Source organism: Delphinus delphis, chromosome 2, assembly GCF_949987515.2.
Source record: "Delphinus delphis chromosome 2, mDelDel1.2, whole genome shotgun sequence".
In the NCBI taxonomy this organism is placed as follows: Eukaryota; Metazoa; Chordata; class Mammalia; order Artiodactyla; family Delphinidae; genus Delphinus; species Delphinus delphis.
Genome location: NC_082684.1, coordinates 98,655,297 through 98,674,643, shown reverse-complemented (window position 1 = coordinate 98,674,643; position 19,347 = coordinate 98,655,297). Strand labels below are relative to the sequence as shown.

Sequence of the window (19,347 nt, the reverse complement as noted above, 5' to 3'; positions counted from 1 at the left end):
CTCAACTGATAACCCAACTCCGAAAGGAGCATCTTATTAAGATAATACTGGACTTTCACACAGCTTGACTGTCAATCACATTTATGAAAATTAGAAAGAAAAGGGGCATCTTGCCAAATAAAAGAAGGCTGAAACTACAGAGGCAGCATTTTGGCAAAAGCAGGTCGCTGAGGATGTGAAGCATCATTTGCTGAGAGATTTTCACCACGTGCATCTCAAAAGGTGTATTTTTAGGGCTCAAGATATTGAAGCAGAACACGTGACATGAGCTGACAGATGAAGGAAGAAGAGATAAAAGATAATGACCTTGTTCCTTCTAGTTCTAATTGTGCCTTGGTTTTCCTCCAATGCGGGAGGCCATTTCTGCCCAAGACATAAGTCAGGGAGGTTGTGTGTTTACCACTGGTCATCTGGGCAGCACCCTGTGTTCTGAACTATTCATTTACCACAGGGTCCAGAAACCTTATCTTGGCATCATAAATCTCTTCAAAATATATGCTGAGTTGACTTCTGAACAGTGATCTCTGCTCATGTAAGAGCAATGGCATTAAAGCTGCATTACAAACCAAAATTCTACATACATTTCTTGGGAAAGTAATGCAATACCTTGGGTAGAAAAAGACAGAACCTAAGAAAAATCTGCCAAAAAATAAGGGAGCCTCTCAGAATTTATTTGAAGAACTACACTAAAATTCCTCACGAGAGAATCTTAATCTTATACCAAAGGCACGTTTAAATATAAGAAAAAGGTAAAAATAAAGACACCTTTGTTGTACCATACTGGCCCCCCCGATAATCCTCCCCACAGAGAAAGCACATGCAATCAGCCTGGAGGAGGAGCTGCACTGCCGTGTGGCCACGGCACCCTCGCTGATCTGTGACTGCTTGGGGGAGCTGTGTTACAGACCAGCGCTGAGTGGAGAAGCGGTTTGTGGTCTGAGTAATGCAAAGCACATAACCATAAGAGGCCAATTAAAAACAAACAAATCAGAAAACAGGTCACTAGAAGTGGAAAATGAAATAAAACGGAGATGACCCCAAACTGATGGTATAAATGGAGGCACAGCGTTTGTCACAAATGCGAGACGTCTGACAAGATCTGAGAAGTGACACCGCGCTGGCCGTCAGCCCTCCTGACCACGGGTCTAGAAGCCCAGCCCATCTCTGCACTCAACTCCTAGTCTGCCCACTGCTGGGAGCTGACGAGACGGTGGTGGTTAGCAGGCACTGGTGTGGATGAGCGGGAAATCCCTACCTTCTCAGCCAGCTTCCACAGCCGGTGGGGCTACAGCAGCAGGAGGTGGGAGCAGAGGAGAGGTAAGGACACCAGACCAACAGACACCGAAAATCCAGGACACACACAGACACATAAACAAACAACCCAACAATAAAAGTGGGATGAAGAAGAGAGAGGGGTGGGGAGGAAAATGCAAAAAGCAGGGAACAAAGTAAAAAGAAGATCAAAAACAATGTCAAATATGGAAGTCGTTAAAATCAATCACTGTACCATTAAAGGTTAAAAAAAATCTAAAAAGATGTCCACATATCCACAGAGCAACAGAGGAGAGTAACAGATGACTAGCCACGGGAGGGTGGACCTGAGTAATTGCTTTTAATACATATGGTCAGTGGGTTTTGATTTTATGGTACCTTTCTCTAGTTTCTTTTCTTTTCTGAGAAAGTGGGGAGTATGAATTTTATTGGCCAAATCTGTCAAGTGTTCCTCATTGAAATAGTTTCAAGTTTCTTACTACAACAATGAAGGGGAGCCTGGAAGTTTGTGGATCTAAAATCAGGGTGTCTAGCCCTACTCACCTACAAGATTAGGACAAGAAAAGAGGTCAGAGTACGAGTGAAGCGTGAATCAAACCTTGGGCTCCTAGGTGGTCTAGCTCAGCGGTGCGGGGAGGGACCCCCCAGTGAGCACCCTGCTTCACCCTCAGCTCTGTCCTCAGAGACGCTGCCTTCATTTCTCTCTTGTCTTCCACGGTTTTGGTGCCCACCTCTACCCCTGTTAAAGCATCTATTCCCACGGGGGAAAGACTCCAGAAAGCAACGTGGGCAAACTTCTCTGATGTTGTGTATTCCGTGGCTGACCCGGTGTCTTTCCCAAACACTCCTAGAAAACTAGAACAGGGCCAAGTTCTCCCTTGGGTGCGGTCCTGACCCCGTCATCACAGTCACTAGGTGGGCTCCAGAGACAACAGCAGCAGCAACAAAGAAGGAGCTCTTCACTAGGTTTCCTGAGGCTGCAATTTGTGAATAAACAAGGCCAGACTGAAAAAATATCATCACGCAACTTGGAGGCAAGTCTATTTAAAAAAAAAAAAAAAAAAAAAGCAATGGTTCCAGATTTAAAAATTACGATTCCATCCTTCTCTCTGAGACTTCCTTCACTGTGGTAACCATGGCTACTGCTTTCTCTCAGCATCTCTATTTTTAGAAAACTGAGGCAGGACTCCAGGAAAGAGAAGAGGGCCAGGAAAGGTGTGTGCACCTGGAAGGCACACACGACTTTCACTGGGTCTCTTCAAGCTGAATGCAATAATTTAAATAATTTCTCTCATGATTCTTTGAATCCCAAACATTAATTGGAACAAAACTAAGTCCATGTTCTCTCTCTAAATTATTCTAATTCACAATTTTTAAAAATAATGACTCAAAGTAGTATCTCAGAAGAAAAATACACATGACTGGGAACACGTTTCCTATCTTGTAAATGCGTGGAGGAGATAACATCTGGAGCAAAATCGGTCTACTGACTAATGAGGGAGACGTGAACAAAGAGTTAATGTACAGGTGTTTCCAAGTTTCAAAAACCCTAAGGTAGAAAACTCTGAGATTTCAAGATAAATAGTAGGGAGTGCATATTTAACAAAATCTTTACTTTGCCAAAGAATGTAAGCTGGAGTTCCTCTAACTAAGGAGTATGCTCCTAAGTATTTAAAGATAACAGAATACTTCCAGAAGGGACCAGCAAGAAAGCAAAGCTATCTATTCCAACCAAAGTTTATCAGAAATGAAGTCGAAACGTGTTTGAAATTGCAAGTTATATTAATCAGAAAAGAGGATTAACTTTAATGTTCAGTTGTATAATAAAAAGTGACATATGGACATACAGTAAAAATCATTTTTTCTTATTGTCATAAAAGTGTATCAGTTAGGTATTAAGCACTTATTGAACAAATGAGTTATATTTAAATCTCAGCTGTAGATATACAGACTCACATCCCAAACACAGCACAGCCAATTCAACCCAGTACTTATCTGAACACCTCGGCTGAGTGGTACTTTTCTATTCAGCAACTCACATACTATAGCATCAGTACAATCTAGTATTAGCACATAACTCCTTAAGCTTAAGTAGCAAATTCTAAGCAGAAACGTGATATACAGACACAGTTCCAGAGTACTGATACTGGGCATATCTACTGTGCTGGTGTTTGAGGAGTTGAGGGAGTTTCCCATAACTGGGGGCACAGGAGGCAGCTCTGCAGGACTGGATTCCAGCAGGGTATGGGCACAGCAAAGTGGCTCATCAGTGGGCTCTTCCCCCCTGAACTTTAAGCAGTGTTTCTGCCTGCATGACCCCAAGGCACATTCTTTGGTCCTCCTAGCAGATCTGTGTATTAATAATGATGTTTTCACTATTGTAACTGAGATTTCAGCTTTCTTTTGATAAGCACTAGTATGGTGCAACTTTTCCATGCTTACACCTTTAATCTATTTGTGTCTTTATTTTTAAACCATGTTTGTTTTAGGCTATATATAACTGGGTCTTGCTTTTTAAAACTCCAATCTCATGATCTCTGCATCTTAAATGAAGTGGTAGAGGATTTATATTTATTACTGATGTGATTATGTTTAAACCTATTTTTTGTTGTTTATAATTCATCCCATCTATCCCCCCACCTTTTCTCTGCCTTCTTTTATAGATCCACTCTCTCTCCTCTGTTGGCTTATTAGCTACAACTCTTTGTTTTTCTAATTCTAGTGGTTACTTTATGGCTTATAGCATACATCTTTAATTTTCCAGTCTACCTTCAAGCGATATTACACTAATTCACATGTTGGAAGAAACTTATGATAGTATACTTCCATTTTTCCCTCCCAAACTCTGGGCAGTTGCTGTCATCAGTTGACTTTTATAGATGATATAAACCCTACAGTATATTACAAGTTTTGTAAAGGCAGTCAATTACCTTCTAAAGAGACTCAATAAGAAAAACATCTTATATGTTTACCTATGCACTTGCCATTTCCAGCATTATTCATTCTTTTGTATAAACCCAGATTTCAAACTGGTATCATTTCCCTTCTGCCTAAAGGATTTCCTTTAATATTTCTTGCTCTGTGGGCCTGCTAGTAGTTGATTCTCAGCTTTTGTATGGCTAAGAAGTTTTTATTTCAAGTTTGCTCTTGAAAGATATTTCCATTGACTACTATGAAAGTCTAGGTTGACAGTACTTTTCTTTTAGTATTTAAAAGCTGTTTTCCACTGTCTCTTTGCTTACATTTCTGATGAGAAGTCTGATGTCATTTTCATCACTGTTCCTCTGTAACTTGATTTTTTTCATCTGCTTTTCCCTGTATCATTGGTTTTGGGCAATTTAGTTAAGCAGTTTCCTTCACGTTACATTAGAGCAGTGGGATTTGTGGGTTTATAGTTCCATCAAATTCGATATATTTCTTCATGTATTTTTTTCTAGACCGTACTCTTCTTTTTCCTCTTTCATGGGAACTCCTATTATATGTATACTAAGTTCCTTGAAGTTTCCCCCGATTTCACTGATGCACTTTCCATTAAAAAATACTTTTTTCACGTTTCATTTTGGAAAGTTTCTATCTGTTCAAGTTCACTAATCTTTTCTTCTGCCATTGATTCCATCCAGTGTATTTCTCATCTCACATGTTATAGTTTACATTTCTAGAAGTTCAATTTGAGTATTTTTTTAAACTTTCCATGTCTTTTCTTAACTTTCTGAATATGTGGAACACAGTTAAAATAACTTTTAGTGTCCTTGTCTATAAATTCAACATCTGTGTCAGTATGGTTCAGTTTTGATTGACTAATATTTCTCCTCATTGTGGATCTGTACCTGCTTCTTGGTATGCCTGGTAATATATATATATATTTTGGTTGCACTGTGTGGCACATGGGATATTAGTTCACTGACCAGGGATCGAACCCATGCCCCCTGCTGTGGAAGTGCAGAGTCTTAACCACTGAACCGCCAGGGAAGTCCCTGCCTGGTAATTTTTTATAGGATGTCAAACACTGTAAATTTGACCTTGCCGGTCACTCATCCCACTGTGTTCCGGCTTCCCCTGTATCTGATGAGAGTTCAGCATCATTTTTATTATTGTCCCCCTTACATAATACATCTTTATTTTGCAGCTGCTTTAAGAATGTCTCTGCTGTTGGCTTTCAGCACTTTGGTGACGATGTGTTGTGTAGGTGTGTTTTTTTAAGCTACTGTGCTTGGCGTTCACTGAGATTCTTGAATCTGTGTGTTGATATCTCTCATCAGTTTTGGCCGCTGGGTCTTTAAATTGTTCTTCTGTCCCATTTTCTCTCACCCCCTCCTTCTGGGACTCCTATTACATGCATGTTAGACAACCTGCTGTTCCACAGATCTCAGAGGCTATCCCATTTTATTTTCATTCCTGTTCCTCTTGCGTTTCAGTCTGGATAATTTCTATTGACTGGATTTCAAGATCACTCACTGACCCTTTCCCTGCTGCATTCAGTCTGCTATTAAACCATGAGGAATTTTTAAGACTGTAGTTTTCATTTCTAGCATTTCCATTTGGCTCTGTTTTGTGGTTTCTATCTTTCTGTGATATTCCTTATCTCTCCATGCAAGGTGTATACCTTTCCAACTAGATTCTTTAACATATTTATCATAGCTATTTTAAAGTCTCTGATAAATCCAACATGTCTATTCTACTGACTCTACTGACTGTGTCCTTTCATGGCCATGTATCCTATTTTCTTTCTTCGTTGCACGTCTTTTTGATTTTGATTGTAAAGCAAACATTGTGTTTAAAAGCACAGTGGAGACGGAAGTAAAAACATTTACCCCCAGAAAAGGGCACACTCTCTCCTGTCAGCCCACTAGTTTGTGTGTCTGAGTGAGCTTGGTCTGGGATTTGTGGCAACGTTAGATTTCATTCATGCTGGCTTCCCATACCTGTGAGCATAATCAGGACTTTGGATCTGAGCACTAGTAAGATTCTGGATACCTCTTTATGCTTTATAGCTTAGAGACTTGCTTTCCAAACTCTGGGAGATCTCTTTCTGCTTCATAGCTTGGCTGCCAGCTTTTTGCACGACTGGCTGCTTCTCTTTCCTCTCCATTCTGCTGCCCAACCCCTAGCCTTTGGAAGGCAAGATCTGCACTTGGGGAAGGCCCTGGGGGCCTGAGAGAGATGTGCTTGGCCTCCCTATCCCACCTCCGTCTTTGGAGTGCAAGGGTGGTACACCAGATGATCTGAGGCTCTCCAGAGAGGGGCTCTCAGCTTTTCTGCTCTCCTTCCAGCCCTCAGGACCTCTGCTTTCCACTCACTGAGGAAATTTTTTCACTTCCAGGGCCCCTCCTCAGACTTCAGAGACCTGTTGCTTTAACTCACCAGAGGCCCACAGAACTGCAGCTGGATTCTCTCAGCTCCTGCTCTGTTCTTGGCTTTTGCATACTGCCCTCTGGAGTAGGTGAGGTCTGTGGGGAGTTGGTGGGGGGTATGTAGAATGACTGGGCTGGGGGTCCCTGGGATTCTCATCCTCTTGCCAAGCTATTTACTGCTGTTAACATTCTCAAAAAAGTTTGGCTGGTTCCTGCTCCCCTGTAAGGGGTGAAAACAATTGTAGGTCTCTTCTCTCTGAAAGATTTAGTTCATTTAGATTTCTCTGAATCTTGGCTCTCTGCTGAATTTTAAAAGCTATGATTTTGTGTATTAACCAGATGGTTTCAATAGTTAGGGCTAGAACAACCGTCTCTTGTGACTTATACATCCTAATCAAAAATGGAAGTCCAGCAGGGAACTACAGATATATTCAGTATCTAAGGGAAAAAAAGGGAAGTCCAGAATCCTTTTTAATGAATGTATTTTTTGCTAAAATTGTGGTTAGTATTAACCACATTGATTGATTTATAAACTGGTATCAGGAGTGGTTGTCAGGGAAACAGGGATCTGAAACTGATTAGTTGGTTTGGTAAAAGCCAAAGGGCAGAGAAAATCCAGCTCATCTGCCAGGCTGGACTCTGCAGATGTCCGTGCCATACCTTGGCAAAATGGTAATTAAACCTCTTTCACAGGGGTCAGCAAACCCCTGTTTTTGCAAAGTCTTCCAGGAACACAGCCTCACCCATTCATTTAAACAGTATCTGTTTCTGCCTTGAGCTACAGAGCTGAAGGTCCCTGAGAAGAGACCACAGACTGCAGGCCCAGCTCTTCACTCTCTGGCAAGAAAAAGTGCCCCAAAGGCTTGTCTTGGGGACCGTTGATCCACAGACCAACGTGAAAACATAGTGAGACAACCCAAACCAGAGGGAACATCTGATTGAGAAGCTTGTGGGTTCAACATCACAGTCTACTAGGACCCCGAACTCCTCATGTGGTTATTTCTGAAGCCCCTGAATGTTCAGATGGAGAGACGTGCTTGGCTACGGCAGTTCCAGCACTGATTCTCTGTTCCATGCGGTGCCCCCGTGCCCAGCACACATCAGACATCTGATGGTGGTGGTGAACTTGACAATCGAGTCTATGGCTTACAGAGAATCAGTGACGGAAGGGCCACCAGCTGGAAACCCTGGACCTGGCCACAGTTGTCTCTTCGGGACAGAGGAAGGGTATGGTATTGGTTGCAAGAGTGAAAACTGCATTGTGGTGGGGTTTTGTGGGGGAGGGGTGATGGGTAAGAACGGGATGAACGTAGCCTTTGGTTGCTCCATTTTTGGTCATCAGGCATCAGAACTGTTTCTGTATTTGGGCAAGTCCTCCACTTTTGGAACCTGGTTGGATACAAAGCCTCTGTCCCTCTGTAGTAACTAAAAACATCTGCCACTCTCCTGCTCAGCTTTCCTGGAAGCCAGCCTGCCAGGTAGCTGCACCTATTCACAGCAAGAGGAAGCACAAATGTTCTTGCCCTTGGCGGCGGACACGTCTGCGACACCACCCAGCGACATTTTAATAAGTTCCTTTTAAGTTACCAAAGGTTTCTGCTGCCCACAAATTAGAACCCTGACTGATATACGGGTAATTGAGAATACAGGTCCCATGACCTCAAATGTTAATTTTCATTGTCTGGGACAACATACATCAGCAGGAGAGGATGTGGAAGTTCTGTGGATGTGACAAATTCCCTGGAGCATGGGAAAACCCCAGAGGCACCTCACTTATGTTCACTTCCCTCGTCTAAAAGCTGTGTTGGGAGAAAATGAATTGGGGGCTCAAATGAATGAGTCTTATTATAACTATTAATTTTATCTTGAGAATTACTTAAGATCTATGTCACCCTGAGCCTTCCACTTTTTTTTTCTTTTAACAATCAATGACTCTACTTCTCATCATCAGGGTGGCTGTATTTCCCTTTCATTGTGTGAGTTTCAAGATTTAAGGTTCAAGACCTTAAGGTTTCAAGATTTAAGACCATAACTGTAAATACTGAGTTAATTCCACACAGCTATTTATAATAAAGCTTTCCTCAGATAAATTAATCGTTATTTTTCTATATAATAAAGATCAAAGTTTCTGTTTAAAGTGGCTTAAAAGTTTTTTCCTAATAAAACAAAAATTGAGATTTCTTTTGGAAAGCAGAAGACCTCATTTCCCCTCCCTTCTTCAGCTGGTGAGGAGGATGCTAATTTTTGTTACCAAGAACTAAATTTCTAAATCTAATACATCCAAAGACCTTTCAGCTTATACTTTTGAAAAGAGTAATTGTGGATGAAGCACAACATCTCTTTTGATGCAGGTTAATAAGCCAGTGGCACTTCCTAACAGAACTAAGGAAATTTATGTTAAAGCCAATCTCACAAGTCATAATTTGATCTTTCTAATGCCTACTTTTGTCATAAGTTCAATAAATCAAAAGTGCTTTAAAGTCATTTTTACAGCTAAAGATTCTGGGAAATGTCATTCCAAAGTATAACAAATGGTTCATACTTCTAAATTTCTTTCTTCTGCAGAGTCTAAAATACTCTGCAGAAATCAGAGTCATGTAAAACCAGAGTCATCCACACTGAATTTTATGAGTCCATTCTTTTGCCATTGAACTATGTCAAAAGGACAATTTCAAAATAATTAATGTGTCAATTCCTGCCTTAAAATGATACATGGGTAAACAAGTCACTCGGTTTCTAAGATACAGAAGCCGAAACAACAGCATCACAGAAATTATGACTGTCTCAGTTTTCTGTTATTCTACTTTTGCGATTGCCTCATATGTAAAATTTTTTAATTGCTCATTTGCATACTTGACAATGATGTATTTGTCAATTTTCATGATTCTCTCTATTACAAGAAACTAGGGTTTCATGTCACAGCCCATGAAAGCAGGCATTGCGGAGTCCCTTTGTGGTGGCCCTGACTCTGTTCCTAGTACACGCCGCCCCCCGCCTCCCCACCCCCTGGTGACAACAGACTGAAGAACAGCAACTAGCACACAGATGCACGTCTTCTGAGCTGTTTGATTTAGGTCACACGGAAATAGGGGGTCTGATTTAAAATGTTCCAGGAAAACAGTCAAAAACCGAAGGCAGGATATCCTGCCTGTATACAGTTCAGTTTTGTAAACAGTTTACAAGGCTGTTATTTCACTTGCATAATAAACCACAACATGGAATTGGCACCTGACAAAACTGCAAAATGTGAGATTTCTTTAACATGTTGCTCTGTTTAGATGACACAGTCAGTAGCAATGCCAGTTCTGTTTCCGGCAGCTGTTTTTATTTCCCTGCTTTGTCAGGAAAGCTCACTTAACTTCTCTGAGCCTCAGTTTCTCTCCTCTTAAAACGAAATGACCGAGCTTGCTCTCTGTGAGTTGTAGGAAGCTCTAGCCAGATGCTGCCTGGAATTGAGTAGTGTGACACATTTGTGAGAGAATTTTTTGTTTTCTTTTTTGGGCATGAAGTCTTTTTTCTGAAGGTGCAGGCCCTGGAGCTACTGTTTGACATGAAAATGCTGCTAGAAGCCTGAAGAGCAGCAAACTTTTGAGTTTCATTTCATTTCATTTCACTTCATTTCATAACTTACAAATCATGCTGTGAGTTTTTACCTGATGAAGATTCACATGAGTTCATTACAGAGAAATTTCAGGACTGCTATGTACTTACTTCCCTCAGGAGGCTTGAGGTTAATAAAAAACACGCTGAATTTCTCAAATGTGAAGCATATTTGCAGTCAGAGGAGTCGACACCCAGTACTTTCATAAAATTCAGTCTCAGGAAGTGACTGTGTGACTATGTGAGTTGTGTACTGGGTTCTCTAAGACAGTTTTTCACAGAGCAGGGGGACAGAAGTTGTTTATGTACATAATTGTGAACTATGGCAGACAACATTAAGTGGGAGGGATGACCTGCCATGGGAATTCAGAGGAAGGAAAGTATTTCTAGCTGGAGGAATCAAAACATGACACCTGGAAAGAGAAGCAGGCTTTTGCCACATGAAGAAGGTGGAAGCCCATTTCAGGCAGAGAACAGCCTGAGTTGTGGCATCAGGAAGTAAAAGCATGAAAGACTCTACGGTAGAGAATGCCATTTACCGTAAAATTGTACAAAGGGGAGAGAGATGCTCAGGCTGGATTGGTCGGCGTGCCATTGATGAAGTAAACACAAGCCCTGATTTATCTCACGTAAGTTCAGAACCTCAGGCATGAGATGCGTCTCATTCTGCAGTCACAGCACCCTGCCCGCTGCACAGCCCAGCCTCCCCAAGGCCAGGGGGCACTTCTGGAAGGGGACCCACAGACACTAAAATTGTGGTCCCCAGCAAGAGCAGCTTGTAAACCCCACATGGCTCGGATGAGGCTCCATTCCTCGTCTGGACAGCGTCCTTCGCGTCCCTACCCACGTACCTCGTGGAGATGGAGACCTGCCCTCCTCCTGCAGGGCTGCCCTCTACCTGAGCACTCAGGGTCCAGTCAAGGGCCCTGAGGAAGGACGACAGGCGATCCAGGTGAGAAAACATGTCCTCAAACAACAACAAATCAACTGAAAACAAATATGCCCACTAACTGATTTCACATATATTGGTAATCCTGGTGTTCCACAAGGAAAATGGTGTAAACTTCTCAGTGTCTCTAAACATTTAGGACGGGTTTGGAATTTAGGAACTATCTTACCATTTTTTAAATTTTTTTTACATCAAGGGAGTAATGGTGATTATCTCTGGGTATGACTTATGAATGTTATTTATTTATTGGCTAGTCTGTATTTTCTGATTTTGTTTCCTAAAATAAATATTCTTTTGTAAAAATACTTAATCTATAAAAAAAATTCATAACTTTTCAGGTTGTTTTCCTCATTTCTTTGTCTAAACATTCTTAAAAATTCAGTTTTAGTATATTTAACATCTTTATTAGGCATTTATTATGTGTCAGGCCCTGTAGAAACACAATGGGAACAAGAGACATGGGATTTCTGCCCTCAGACCTCAAGCTATGCCTGCTCTGTTTGCTTGGGACCATAATCACATATTTTTTAATTTCTGCAAAAATTAATAGAAAACAAACATTTCCACTGACCAGCCCTGCCTCAAGGCTTCTGCACTTGATGCTGCCTTTGCCCAAATTTTTATATGTTCACCTCAGAGGGCACTTGGCTGAAATGTCACCTCATAGAGAGGCCTTTCTTGGCTACCCTTCCTAAAATTGCCTCGTGTGTCTCCTTTTCCTTCTTATTTTATCTTTACTAAGAATATTTTACTCACTTACTGAAAAAATCATCTGTGTTTACTGTCCATCTGGTTCCATGAGGGCCAGAACCGTGTCTTTCACTTATCTGAGTAAACTCTGACTTAGGCTGACACGAGCTACTCACAGGATGGAGCGTCACCGAGAGACACCATGTGTGCGGTTACGGGGTTCTGCTCGCAGCCTGCTGGCTCCTGCCTCCCCAATGCCAGAGAACTCCGTAATCCCGACGCACACCTGGCCCCGGGGTTGGCAAGGACAGAGAGTCTGCATTCCTTAGTATGATACACTTAATTTATTTGATTTATCTCTACTATCAGACTGATATTTTCAGCTATTTTCTAATACTGACCATTCAGAAAAAGAAAAACTGGCTGAAAATTAGTTGAGAGTAAAGCACCCAAGTAGAAAAACTTAAAATGGACAAAAACACTTAAAGGTGCTGTCAACATTCCAGAACAGCACCCTGACCCGTGACTGGGGATGTCAGCTCTGATGTGGGGGTCATACTGACGGAACTGTTTTCTAGAAAAAGAATATTTATTCTTTTTATTAGGAGTACAGAACTTAATTTATCCAACATTCTTACAACACATATTTATTAAATATTTACAAAGCACCAGGTACGGTTCTAGGTGCTAAGGACACAGGAATGATGGAGCTCATGTTTTAGGCCACAGAGGTGGCAAACACCTGTGTGCCAACTTCATTCTCGGCTTCTTACCCTTATTTTCTGTCACCTCTATCTTTTCAATTATTTTTAGTGTATTTTACTTTCCCTACTTAATCTACTGCTTCCCTATAAAACTTCTTAAAACATTTTGGATCAAGTAGACGGAAATAAATGAAAAATAGAAAGGTAAATAACCATAAGTGCTCTATTTCTAGTATCTACAAAGTTTTAATTCTGTATAATAAAGTGTAGTAGAACTTGCTTTGTTGCCTGTATGAAGTGGACAAGTGCTAAGTGATATTATGTTAATATGGGATCTATTCTACGCCCTTCTCCCCTTCATCTGCCAACATTCTGAGAGAGAGAGAAAGAAGAAGAAATATTGTGGCCAAGAGCCTGTCTCTCATGGATCCCTGATCTTTTTTCCCCACTACTTGCAGGAGAAGGGAAGCATTACATTATCCTATGGCTGAATTTATTTAAGAAGTGGATTTCTGTATTTCTCATTTCTCCTCATGGAACAGATGGCTAGAAACATTTAAGCAGAACACATCAAGGTGAATAGGAAAAGAAAACTTCAATATTTAAAGAACTAGTTTGGCAAGATAAATCCAATTCTTCAGATTACCTCTTAGAAAAGGGAATTAATTTCAATCATAGAACAAGGTTCAACTGACTCTTGAGAGGACCCTGGTAGTTATAAATTTTTAGAAATGGAGCTAATTTAAAGAGAAGGAAGACAGAAGCAAAGGAACACCAATGAAAATCAGAACACCTTCCTGTAGCTAATTTTTCTGAAGCGAGCTCAGCAGACTGGTCACATGGGGAGAGTCCTTCCTCTCCAAAGTCCACGCTGAGTCCAGATACTGAGAGCACTGGCCGGGAGAGAGCTGACCAGGAGCTTCCCGAGGTCTCCCAAGGGGAACTGTAAGCAGCATCTCTGGGTCGTAAATGGGAGAGACAGTGGGTGGGCAGGGAGGCGAGATCAGGAGCCAGCTTGTGTCCACTGTCCTGCACTCCAGCACCTGCTGTGAGCAAAGTTCTTGTCCTCTTAATATGTTCCAGGAACAAAGCCTGCAGCTGAGCCCTGGGCTGGCTTGTTTTGGATGAGGCTGCCCAAAGGGCACTGGGAACAGATCCCCATAGGACTTTCCCTTCCTTCATGGACTAGATCTCATGTTAAGAGTTCAGAGACGGAAAGGAATAGTGAAGATGGTCTGAAGTGGGCTAATGAAGAGAAAGAAAGAAAATAAGCATTTTTTTTTTTTGCCACATATAATGCAAGGCTATCTTACAAGGGCAGCCTCACTTACAGCTCTGCCTTAGAAATGCAGCAAAAAGTATATACCTCAACGTCACCCCAGCCGCAAATTCATGAATCTGCTTAATGTCCTGGAATTCTTCCTACAGAAGTTACTGTCTGCATACAAGAGACTAAGTACTTCAAGAGACAGGATTTCTTGCCACAATGAAACATTTGTTTAGTATCTCATCTTTAAAGAGCCTGCCTTCACAGGTCTTGACAAACTGCTACTCGTGTTACAAAACTTAAAATGCCCCAGGACAGAATAAGCCTGTGAATGCTAGTTATGAATAATGGTTACTGACAAATGCAGAGTATAATTAAAAACAAAACAAAACAAAACAAACAAACAAAAAGTGTATACCAACCACATGCATTTACTGAAAGATACCTTCTAAATGTGGGTAAGCATCAGCAGGGGAAACTATGTTGAGCAGTGTGGCGCTGTATGCCTGTCTTTAAAAGTCACTCTCTGACTCACGCACTTACGGGCATCAAGGAAACTCACCTGTAAGCAAATCGCCAGGTTCACTCTACAGCCAAACGAGGTGCTAACGGCCCGTGGATGGAGGCCCAGGTCTTTAAACAGTTTTGAGAATGACTGGGTGAGGGCTATTCGGGGCCGTTCTTCTGCCACCACTACACAGGTCCGTACGCGGGACAAGTCCAGTCCTCGTGCCTAGAAATAATGACAGCAGTAGGAGGTCAGCCTTGCCAGTGTTAGGGGTGTGACCTGCAGGCTCCTTACCCAGATCTGTACAACAACAGAAACTCCACACAGATATTCATTCCCAGGGCTCTCTGTGTCTGCACCACTAACCAAAATGCTGTAGAACATGTGTAAATAAAAAAACGCCCATATCGGTAATCAAGGATGCCATTACAAACATATCTTAAATAATTCAAGAAGCATAATGAGGAGAAAAGTTGAAGAAAAACAAGGTGTGGATAAAATAATTAAAGGACAGGGTTTGGGGAAGAGCAGAAGCACTTGTATACACTCCTGCCAGCATGGATACACAGGAACATCCGTCGGAGAGAAATGAGAAACCTGCTTTTAATGTAAGAATGGAAAATGAAAACATCTGGGCAGCTTCTTAAACACAGCTCTCCTTTCATGTCCTGAGACGTAAAAGGTCCCAGATAAACTGTCACAAGGAAGCACAGCTCAGTTCTGCCCAAATTCCATCTAGTGAACGAAATGGCAACACCCGGGACAGGCAATGAAGTGCCTTAAAAGCACAACACTCCCAAGTGGAGCTGAGGAAGAGCAAAACGCGCAACGGGAGTGGCAATGAAACAGGAGGCGAGGGAGCGACAGGGTCTCCATCCCTACACAGGACAGTCACCAGGAGCCATCAGCGTCCTGGAGAGCTGACAAGGGCACCTGAGCTGAGGAGGGACACGAGTCAAGATAACGACAATCTTCCATATGTGCAGTTACACAGGGAAAATTAAGTCCAGGTAACACGAATGACCCTCGACACATGCGTGTTTTGGGAGGCAATGCACCCTGGGCTTTGAGATGGTGCCCCTGGAGCCACAGATTCAAAATTTGGCTTCAAACTTTACTAAATGTAAGAATTTGGAGAAGGTGCTTAATTTCTCTGTAACCTAAGTTTCCTTATCTTTAAAATGGAAACAATAATGGACCTATTTCAGAGAACTATTGTAAAGGTTAAATTAATCAATTATGTAAAGTGCTTAGAAATCACTTATTATTTCATTTGGTTATTTATAAATGCACCTGTAGGTAAAGTTCATGAAACGTACTCAATCATTTTATAGCATAATATAGGTGGACATGAATAATAATATTTTATAAATTTCCTTTGCTGTATAAACACATAACTTCAAGTAATATTTATTTATGTAGCTTAATGTCAAAGTTATCTTGCATTTTGCTTTCTTGTTCAAGCTTAATGCACTAGGTCTGAAGAGGAAAACAAAATTCAGAAGAGAGAAATATATTGCTTTACTAATGGCAAGTGTATAGATAATTTGTATGTGTGCATATATACACACAAATACAATCTGTGTATATATCTATACATACACACCCACACATATCTGAGCATATAAACAGTGAATAGTTGGAATATTAACCAAAATAGGTCATATAATTATTCTCTCCTAGTTACCTGAATAAGGACTACATAATTTACTATGAAAATATGTCTATCAGAAAGTCCTTGGGGCTTCCCTGGTGGCGCAGTGGTTGGGAGTCGGCCTGCCGATGCAGGGGACACGGGTTCGTGCCCCAGTCCGGGAGGATCCCACGTGCCGCGGAGTGGCTGGGCCCGTGAGCCATGGCCGCTGAGCCTGCGCGTCCGGAGCCTGTGCTCCGCAGCGGGAGAGGCCACAGCAGTGAGAGGCCTGCGTACCGCAAAAAAAAAAAAAAAAAAAAAAAAAAAAAAAAGTCCTTGGCTTAAATGAAGGGAAATGTTGTTATTGTCACATAATGGTAATTGAATATTAAAAAATAAAACCAAGCCACTGTTCACTGGATTGTAAAAATGAATTTTGGTTAGGACCCAGATCTACCAATCAGGGTCCTCAAGGAAAACGAAATGAGTGGCTAAATTTAGACGTATGACTCGAACCCCAGCGTTGGGATAAAACTAACTGCACTCAAGAACTGAATTCACCAACAAATCAAAAGGCAATTCAGGACTCTCCAAGTAGCCCTAACAGAATTAAAGACATCAATAACATACACTCTGACCTCTAACTCTGGCAGTGGGAAAATATCCATGTTATAAAACAAGGTTTTCACGTGAAAACAACTTCGTCAACCTCAGGTGACAGGGGACCTTATGTCGGCTTTTCTGAAGGATCATTTAGCCTCACCACATCTACTCCACACCCTCTGACACTGGTGCTTTCCCAGGATGCTGGCAAGTGTCCCCCAGGCACTCTGAGGGCTGCTTACCTTGAGGGATTCTGTCTGCGAGCCCAGCCCCTTGGTACACAGTTCCATCACTGAGTAGGAGCAAAATGTATCCCGGACTTTGTATTGACTCACGGCAAGCAGCCACAAGGCAGGGTTGGTCTCCAGCTCTGCAGGTGGGATGAGGATGGACTGGTGCCCGGAATACACGCTGCACAGAGAGATGGGAGGGCTCAGTGAAGATGGAGAATGGGGGACCAGCCAGCCTCTGAGAAACACCTACTGTCCATTTGCAAGAGGGGACAGTCACACCAACTCTACTCTCCGGTATTTGTAAATATAAAACAAAAGCGTGTTTACAAAAACATTCTGAAAAATACAAAAGAACTATGGGATTATGATCCGCAGTTACTGCCATTTTGAGCACTCATTGAAAGATCTCAAAGCTCTGATGCTGTTAGTTTCTCTCAAAGCTGCTATATTCACAGAATGGACTCTCACAGTGGGAAACACAGGACTGAATTTTGGTAAAAGGTCTGGAAGTTCAGAACAGGAGTTAGCAAACTAGATGCTGCCTGGTTTTGTAAATAAAGTTTTATTGGGACACGGCCCTCAGTCCTTGCAGTACCATCTGCAGTGGCTTTCACACCAACGGGCAGAGCTGAGGGTTGCGACAGAGACCATGGAGACTGAATATTTACTAAACAGCCACTTGAGGAAAAGCGTGCCCAACCCTGGTTCAGAAAACTGACATCCAGAGTAAATAAAAGGAAACTAAGACAATTAGAAGAATTAGGATTATAATTTTACTTCAGAATGATCCAACTGGATTACCAAACAGAACTAAGGAAAATACAATCATTCTCTAATTTTACCTTTACATTAGAGAGCACGGGGAGAGAGACAAGAGGCTATTTTGTTTCACCATTAATTAATGGGGCAACTGTGATTTTAAAATAATGAAGTATTTGCCAAATTACATTTTCAATGGTATTAATTTTGTTTGGTTTATGGCTACAAATCAACATTAATAGATATATGCTATAACAGAACATCCTAGATAAACTACCTTCTAAGATTTAAGTAAAAGAGATTTTATTTTTAAAATTGAAGTATAGTTGATTTACAATGTTGTGTTAGCTTCAGGTGCACAGCACAGTGATTCAGTTATACACGTGTATATACATATATATATATATAATATATTCTTTTTCAGATTATTTTCCCTCATAGGTTATTACAAAATATTGAGTATAGCTCCCTGTGCTACACAGTAGGTCCTTCCTTGTTGGCTATCTATTTTATATATAGTAGTGTGTATAGGTTAATCCCTCTCCCCACCACTTTCCCCTTTGGTAACCATAAGTTTGTTTTCTATGTCTGTGGGTCTATTTCTGTTTTGTAAATAAGTTCATTTGTTTGTTTGTTTTTTTTTTTTAGATTCCACATATAAGTGATACCATATGGTATTTGTTTCTCCCTGGCTTACTTCACTTAGTATGATAATCTCTAGGTCCATCTATGTTGCTGCAAATGGCATCATTTCATTCTTTTTTATAGCTGAGTAATATTCCATTGTATATATATACCACATCTTCTTTATCCATTCATCTGTTGATGGACATTTAGGTTGCTTCCATGTCTTTGCAAATTTCCAGGCTACTGTAAATAGTGCTGCAATGAACACTGGGGTACATGCATCTTTTCAAATTAAGACTTTTCACCAGATAGATGTCCAGGAGTAGGACTGCAGGATCATGCGATAATTCTATTTTTAGTTTTTTAAGGAACCTCCACACTGTTTTCCATAATGGCTTCACCAATTTACATTCCCATCAACAGTGTAGGAGGGTTCCTTTTTCTCCACACCCTCTCCAGCATTTATTATTTGTAGACTTTTTGATGATGGCCATTTTGACTGGTATGAAGCGATACCTCATTGCAATTTTGGTTTGCATTTCTCTAATAATTAGCAAAGTTGAGCATTTTTGCATGTGCTTGTTGGTCATCTGTATGTTTTCTCTGGAGAAATGTCTTCCTAGATCTTCTGCCCATTTTTTGATTGGGTTGTTTGTTTTTCTGATATTGAGCTGCATGCACTGTTTGTGTATTTTGGAGATTAATCCTTTGTTGGCTGCATCATTTGCAAATATTTTCTCCCAGTCTGTAGGTTGTCTTTTTGTTTTGTTTATGATTTCCTTTGCTGTGCCAAAGCTTAAGTTTAATTAAGTCCCATTCATTTATTTTTGTTTTTACTTCCATTACTCTAGGAGATGGATCCAAAAAGATATTGCTGAGATTTATGTCAGTGTTCTGCCTATGTTTTCCTCTAGGAGTTTTATAGTAACCAGTCTTACATTTAGGTCTTTAATCCACTTTGAGTTTATTTTTGTGTATGGTGTTAAAGAATGTTCTAATTTCATTCTTTTACATGTAGCTGTCCAGTTTTCCCAGCACCACTTATTATTTTTAAAATTTATTTTATTTTTGGCTGCGTTGGGACTTCGTTGCTGCGCGCAGGCTTTCTCTAGTTGTGGTGAGTGGGGGCTACTCTTTGTTGTGGTGCGCGG

At 41.1% G+C, this 19,347-nt stretch overlaps 1 protein-coding gene across 4 annotated transcripts in view; it reads right to left on the bottom strand.

Moving 5' to 3' along the window:
* Nucleotides 1–19,347, bottom strand: part of DIP2C (disco interacting protein 2 homolog C) — a 359,853-nt gene that overhangs the window by 19,419 nt on the left and 321,087 nt on the right. For 3 of the 4 annotated variants that reach the window (XM_060005260.1, XM_060005261.1, XM_060005262.1), the window contains 2 exons: nt 16,820–16,988; nt 14,396–14,566 (listed from right to left, as the gene is read on the bottom strand). In XM_060005260.1, the coding sequence (XP_059861243.1) occupies nt 14,396–14,566; nt 16,820–16,988 (340 nt within the window). Of the gene's footprint in view, nt 1–1,255; nt 1,286–14,395; nt 14,567–16,819; nt 16,989–19,347 lie in introns of all 4 variants that reach the window. The other variant, XM_060005263.1, reaches the window with a different exon arrangement.